This window comes from Vitis vinifera, chromosome 14 (genome assembly GCF_030704535.1).
Source record: "Vitis vinifera cultivar Pinot Noir 40024 chromosome 14, ASM3070453v1".
Taxonomy (NCBI): domain Eukaryota; kingdom Viridiplantae; phylum Streptophyta; class Magnoliopsida; order Vitales; family Vitaceae; genus Vitis; species Vitis vinifera.
In genome coordinates this window covers 3,372,648-3,380,791 of record NC_081818.1, presented here as the reverse complement: position 1 = coordinate 3,380,791, position 8,144 = coordinate 3,372,648, and the positions used below count along the sequence as shown (strand labels likewise).

Sequence of the window (8,144 nt, the reverse complement as noted above, 5' to 3'; positions counted from 1 at the left end):
TAATGGAAGAAGAATTACTAATAAAAGCTTTATAGACTAAAAGATCTTTAATTAGAATCACTCTTAAAAAAACTTGCAATATTAAGAGTCTATTTGACAATGCTTTTAAAAAGCACTTTTAGCATTAAAAAAAAACATTTTTTGATAGTTAAACAAAATTTAGATGCATTTTTAAAAAGTTGAAAAATCAATTGTAGTAATTCCTAAAAAAATATTTGATAGATGATTCATCCAAAAACATTTTTATAGAAACCATTATGACTAAAACCACTTCAAATCAAATTAGTCATAAACATATATTAAATTATATGTTTATATCCAAATAATAAGATGATGTAAATATATATTTAATATTTTTTTATTTTTAAAACTCGAAAATAAGAGAAACTTTACATTAATGATTGATAATTACCCTAAAAAGAATAATGATGATTTGTAAAATTATTTTTAAAAAATACTTCATAAAAATTGTTCAATTTCTTAAATTTTAAAAATCTTCACTTTCCTTAAACTTTAAGGTTATGTTGCAGGAAAAAAATTGTTAAAAAAACGATATGAAAAAAATGAAATATAATTAAAATTAATATATTTTTAAATTATTTAATTTATATATAGAAAAGTTAAAAATTAAAATAAGTAAAATAAATTTAAAGTAGTATAAAAAATAATTTATTAACTTAAAAAAAAATTCTCTACTTTTTTTTCTATTTTCTTTCACGAGACATGTTAAAAGAATTTTTATTATCATTGCTATTTAAATATTTGAAAATTCATAAATAATAATAAATAAATAAATAAATAAGATAATGATAATATATATGGATGATTTTTTAAATTATTTGTGGCACAAGTTCTCAAAAGTATGATTAGATGCATGAAAATATGCCCATTGTGCTAAAGGTATTGCAAGAAAGTTAGGCAAAAGTTACTCCAAGAAGGTTCATGGAAGGTGGTTTTTACATTGAGAGTGGGAAATTGAATCTCGAAGAGTGATGATTATAGTATGTAAAAGAGACTTTTGACTTTTGGTAACACGGCGAATCTTTGACTTTGAATTAAAGACTGCATAGATTAGATTTCTTCCGTATCTTTAGGATTGAGTTTGGTGCAACTGTCAAAATGTAAAAGCAACACCTTATCAATTTTATAGCTTTTTTTTTTTCATTATTGTAAATTATAACTATAGTAAACTGATTTTAACTATTAAGAGGTAGGAAAATATGGTTATGTGGTTATGGCATTAAAGAAGACGTTTGGAAGAAACCTATAATGACATCCGTGTTTTGAACACACGATTTCTTTTTATTACTATTTATTTTAAAAAATGATCGATTTATGTTAAATTCGCCTTGATCGATCCTAATAATAGTCATGAAATCAAACACCTAACACCTTGATCCGATTATGACTTTTTAACCATTATCATATTTGTGTTAGATTTCATGACCCTAATGTCCATTCAAAAGAATTTTATTTGTATATTGGGCACTATGTTAAAGGCTAAAGTCTCGGGATGGTACAAAAGATTATCTTATTATAAATATTTTGAAAAAAGTATTACCTACTTCATCTGAAATATAAGCAAGTAAGCACCCACGTGTTATGACCATTAGAAATAAATATTAATGATATATGATGATATGCAAGCCTCTAATAATAATTTGTATTATTGTGATCTTATATTCATCTTATTGATATCGAAATGAGCTCAATGGTGGAATCACATTGACAAATCCTTTAACTTTAATATAACACCTATAAAAATAGTTTAGGTTTCTCTTACCGCTAAGGTGTATTAAATTTGTATTAATATGTTAAGACTAATTCCTAACAAGTAAATAGTCTTAGCATCAACCCACTATCTCAAAAGTAATATCTTTGAAAAAAAATATAAGAAATAATCCAATTATAAGATTATATGACAAGGAAGAGATATGGAGAGAGAATCATACATAGTGAATTGTCACAAAATTAAACACACGAGACTTTGGATAATGTAGAGGTGAAATATGAGAAACCTCTTTTATAGCAGGTATGAGCATGCATCCACATTTTATGACCATTAGAAATAAACGTCGATGTTCTATGATGATATGCAAGCTTCTAATAATAACATATATCATTCGATCTTATCTTCATCTGACCTTAATAAATTTCAATATCATATTAGTGAATCTTCAATTTTAATATAAGACTCGTAAAAATAGTTTTGATTCTTCCACCACTAAGGTGCATTAAATTTGAATCATCATTTTAAGGCTTACCCCGAATAAGTAAATAATCTTTATATGAATACATTATCCTAAAAAGGATAAGAAAATATATGAAATCATTCAATTATAACATTACACGATTCCAAAAGATATGAAAAATAATGAACAAGAAAGGAATAAAGAAAGCGAATCTTACACGATACATTATCACAAAATTAGACAGACGAGACATTTGGACACATGACTTCAAATAATTGGATCATATAAATTTTAATTTTCTGTAGTCCTTGTCCTCACACTAAAAAGTCCATCCCTTTTCAATAATTTTCTTCAGTTTTTGCTAGGGCCATCCATATAAATTCATGTGCAAGTCCAATCTTTTCCCTGCCCATTCCACCTTTAAAGAAAGGTTCAACAAAATGAAATTTCCTTGAAGTCACCCATACCCCACTAAAAAGCAACCTTTTGACTTTCAAGCCTATTACACTTATGGAGTGTTTTTATATGGTAATTTTTGTGGAAATAAGACTAAATTTTTTATAATTATGAGATTTGATTTGAATAAAATTGAATGTTTTATTCATATTATTATTGATAATAAATTATTTAAATATAATAATAAATGAAAAATGAAATGAATTTCTATTTTCTATTTTGTATTTGAGAATTCCAAATATATTTTTAAAGTTGTATGATTTTAAAGAGATGATATATGGTTATAAAATTTATTAAACATAAAACAACTTTTTTTACAAAAATAAAAGGAAAAAAATTGTTAAGAGAAATTAAATCATGGGTTTGTTTCAAATCTCTTTTAGAAAATATTTCTTAACTTATTTGGCAAATTATTTACTAAAAACAATTTTTTTTAAATTATTTAAAAGTAAATTATGTTTTAAAATAAATTAAGGTATTTTATTTTTATTTTTAAATATTGTGATAAATAATTGAAAATATGAAAAATAAATCTTAAAACTTTTTGTAAAAAAAAAAAAGGAAAAGTGAGTTTTAATTCACTAATTTATATATATATATATATATATATATATATATATATATATATATATATATATATAAAAGAACTTCCGTAAATCAATTTTATCATTCATTTCAAAATATTTTAAAATGCATTCATTTTTTCATAAGTTATATGATTGTGAAAAAGTTTATTTATTTTAATAGATGAAGATAAATATGATTTATAAAATTTGGGGTTTTTTTATTTTTAAAATTAGTGAATCAAAACCCACTTTTGTCAAAAATAAATCGTATTTTTCATATTTGATTTAAAACAAAGTTTTTTTTTTCTAAAAAACAATTAAAAATATTTCAAAAACCATTTTTTTAAATATTACCCAACAAATTTAATCTTATTTTTATGCTATTTTTCAAGTCATAACCTTTTGTTTTTAATAAAATTATTCATAGAAAGATCTTATCAAACTTAGATTCTGTTTCACACTAATTTTAGAAAGTATTTCTAATTTTTTTAATACTTTAAATATTAAAATAATGTATTTTTATAAGAAAAAACTTGACACCTTGAATGCGGATTGGAAGATGCTTACATGGATTCTTGCAAATGTTTAATCAACATAATTGAAGCAATAATTTGGATATAAAGTGATATTAATTGAAAATAAGGCATGGTGGAGGACCTTGAACAACTTTAATCAATGGTAGATTTGTGGACAGAGAAGTATGGTTTTCATATACAAATATATGTATATCCACTTGAGTCTTATCACTAGAATCAGATTCTTCTAGAACCTTTATCTCCTTCATTTCAAGACATCCACCCAATCCCAATGGCAAAAAATAAAAGGTAAGAAAAATATTTATAGAAGATAATTAAATGATTCTAAAAAAAAAAAAGTTTCTTTTCAAATATACTTTTGGAAAATGAGGAATTTAAAATATTTTCAATGTAGAAATTAAAAAAAAAAAAAAAAAAAAAAGGAAAAACAAACTTTTATAGTACAGAAAGTTCGGGAATGGTCTACAAAACCCTTTACAAATGGTAATTTTTCAAAACATTTACTTAATTAATTTTTTAGAAATAAAAATTTATTTGATAACTCAAGCATAAAAACAGTTTTCTTGACTTATTTTTGGTAAAAAAATATACTAATACAAAAAAATATTCTCGGAATATTCTTTAAAAATGAGATTTAAATTAGAAGATTTTTTTCCATTTTTCTTTTTTTGAAAAAGTGAAAATATTAAAGTTTATTTGACAATTGTTTTCAAATACAATTTTTTCTTTTAAAAAAAATATAAAAATATGTTTCATAACCAAAAACAATTTTCTGTTTTTTATTCTTAAAAATAAAAAATAAGATATTTTCAGATAATATATTTTAACTATTTTCTACTATTTTCATTTATTTTTTAAGATCCATTTTAAAAAATAATTATATAAAATGATTAAAAATAGAATATTAAATATAAAAATTATTATTAAAATATATTTAAAAATATTAAAAATAAGTTAAAAAATATTTTAAGTTTTTATACAAACTTTTATTTTACAAAATATTAAAAACGGTATTCAAAATCTGTTTTTAAAAATAATTACCAATTATTACCTTAACATTAATAGGTTCTAGATGACAACATTAATTTAAAGCAAATTCTCAAAAATATGTAAATCTAGAATTTGTCAAAGGTTGGGGAAGGTGTTCACTAAATTTAGGTAGCTCAATGGGTTAGAATTCAATTAAAATTTGAGTTGGACAATGTGGGCAATAACTACACAAATTTAGTCACAATCAAAGAATTTTGGACACATTCCAAAATTAAGTCATCCATTAATTGAACAATACTTGTCCTTCCCTAATTACCCCTGTCATTATTAATTGATCATGGTCATAAATGTAAAATATATAAAAATAAAAAATAAAAAATAAAAAAAACAAAAAAAAAACCAGCTCTTAATTAAAATCATGGAATTTTATTCCAAATTTACTAAGGAAAAAAAAAAATGATGGATTTGTTTAAAAGATAAATTTTAAAAGATGCATCGAGATGATACATGATTTTCCCCACATTTTCCTCCCAGCCAGCCACTTTCCAGGAAAATTGTCCAAACGGGACATTAGTCCATGTGGCACACCATTTATGACCAGGAGGTGACGTCATCAGTACCATAAGCAGTGGAAACCCTCCAATGGGAAGGTGTGTCTGTTGTGGGTCCATTCTAAAGTCAGAGCTTAGAACAGAGTCTATGTCTTCAATCCCACGCCACTCCCTCTCTCTCTCTCCCTCATTTATATACTCCTTCCTTCCTCTCTTTCCTGATACAACACGCCGTATTCGGCGCACTTTAGCACACACTCCCCAGAAAAAGAAAAAATTATACCGAGGCGATGATCAGCGGTTCAGTTTCCCAGGCGAACAGGAATGGTGCCACTCTCGTTTGTGGGCTGCTTCGCTTTGGTGGCTTTTCTCAGCATGGCACGGTGTCTCTCTGGATTCTCTTGCTCTTGCTGCCTTTCGCCGGAGCTCAGTCCGACACGTCCAACGATCCGTACCAGCAGCAGCGGTTCAGTTCATCCATGGCAATTATTATCGTAATCCTTGTAGCTGCGCTCTTCTTGATGGGATTCTTCTCCGTATACATCCGTCACTGCTCCGACTCGCGTAACGGCGGGAGTATTCGCGCGGCCGCCGGAGCCGCTCTTGGTCGGTCGCGACGCGGTACGCGTGGTCTGGATCAGGCGGTGCTCGAAACATTTCCCACGTTTGAGTATTCTGTCGTGAAAGGGCTCAAGATCGGGAAAGGCGTGCTGGAGTGCGCCGTGTGCCTGAATGAGTTTGAGGATAATGAAACTCTGCGTTTGATTCCGAAGTGCGATCACGTGTTCCATCCGGAGTGCATCGATGCTTGGCTGGCTTCGCACGTTACGTGCCCGGTATGCCGCGCGAACCTGACTGAGCCGGCGGTGCCCACCGACTATTCCGCTGCTGTGGAAGCGGCGGAATCAGCCGGTGAATCCGATCATGACGGTGAGGATAGGAGATCGGAGATCAACGCTGTACGCGAGGTCTCGATTCGAGTGGCGGATGATGAAACTGATGTCCAACAAGCGCCTGATGTGATAAACCCAAACCAATCGCTGCACCAGAACCGACCTCCGAGATCGAAATCGACGCGGCCTCGAAAGTTTCCTCGGTCGCACTCTACCGGTCACTCGCTCATCCAACCAGGCGAGAACTGCGAGCGGTTCACTCTGAAGCTGCCGGAGGACGTGCGCAAACAGATAATGAAGCGAGCTCTAAACCGCACGACGAGTCTCTTGGTGTTGCCAAGGGATGGGAGCTCGCGGCAGGGATACCGAACCGCCGGCGAAGGAAGCAGCCGAGGAAAAAACTTCCGCCGTTTTGACCGTTTGGAGCGGTCGGGGAAGTCGGATCGGTGGACTTTCTCCATAACTCCGCCGTTCTTCTCCAGAGCATCGTCGTTAAAATCGCCGAAGGTGGCTGCCGACGGCGAGGCAACATCCTCAACTTCACCGCGCAAGCCTACATTGACTCCCAAGGCGTCTTTTGGTGCCAAACGCGATCCCGCCGGAACACCACCGGTCGGCTCCCCTCGACAACCTGTCGGCTCCCCGCGACCACCGGTTTAAGTTTTAGCGGTCCCACGTATTTTTAATTTTATTTTATTTTTCCTCATTTTCATTAAAACTTTATTATAAATCATCTCAATTTTTTTAATTTTTTTTAAAAAAGAGACCAAGTCTGGAGTTTCATATCATGTCGATATATTGGGCCCACCACCCCCAGAGAATATCACCCGTTTGACTGGGCCGGAGCCCATGGGAACCCTTCTGAAGCCCATTCTTTCGTCTCTGTTTGTTGTAAATAACCGTGTTGTTGACGAGGATATGAAATTTAAAATTTCCATTTTGTGCTAAAGGACCGTGTGGCTGAAGACAAATAGCAACAATTAATTTTAGTTAGAAAGGAATGGCTGGTTCTTGAGTGTATATATTTAGTTAATTTGATCAACGGGGCTTGAAAAATCTGCATTAATTTGTTTGGAAAACAGCCAAACAAACAAGGCAGTAGGTGGAAGTTTCCTAGTTTGGAGGAATGGCTTCTGCCAATTTTGTGTGGGGCCATTGATGAATTGAATCCGTCAGGCCTTTAATTAGCCTGAAAGCTGTCAGAATCTTATTATAGACGAATGACAGTTGGTTTTTTCACAAAATTGGAAATGAAAAACAAAGAGCGTGAATTTTATTTTCATGTTTGGATGAGCAAAGAAAATTTATATTTATGATAATGTAATTTCTTTATTTTTAACCAAATTTTACCTTTTTAATTCCTTTTTTTTTTTCTCAAAATCATTAAAATGTTTTAAAATTTAGATATTGTTTGAATATATGTTTTGTTTTCTATTTTTAAAAATAAGACATTTTAGTGAATCTTATTTGACTATTTAATTAATGATTCTTAAAAGACTTTTTTAAAAAAAATTAACATTTTTTAATACAAATAATCAAAATATTAGATTTTTTTTATTCAATAAAAAATAATCTTAATTTAAGTAAATTTATTGATAATAAATTTATTTTAATTATGTTAGTTGATACTAAATGGATAACTTGTAATTGAATAGAAAAAAATAAATATTTTTTATTTTTTTATTCAGTTAAAAAATAAATAAATATCACTTAAATCTTAAAATATCTTATTAGTATAAATTAAATGAATTTTTTTGTCCCATGCGATGCTTTCTCTTTACCTTTTTGCCTACTTTGAAGCTTTATCCAAATGAACATATTCTGTTTTCACTACAAATTGAATGATTTTTTTTCCTCTATGAGATTCCTTTCACTTTACTTCCTTATCCAAATGGCCATATCCACTCATGATCTTCCATGTACATAAACGTAAACTCTATCGAACCCCATCATTCTTGAA

General features: G+C 29.7%; 1 protein-coding gene across 1 annotated transcript; it reads left to right on the top strand.

The window, feature by feature from the left end:
• Positions 1–5,205: 5,205 nt before the first annotated feature.
• LOC100242654 (E3 ubiquitin-protein ligase ATL6-like) lies at positions 5,206–7,133 on the top strand. The gene has a single exon (XM_002284863.5). It carries the CDS (start codon positions 5,582–5,584, stop codon positions 6,842–6,844), a length of 1,263 nt encoding a protein of 420 aa, XP_002284899.1. The 5' UTR covers positions 5,206–5,581; the 3' UTR covers positions 6,845–7,133.
• The last annotated feature ends 1,011 nt before the right edge of the window (positions 7,134–8,144 follow it).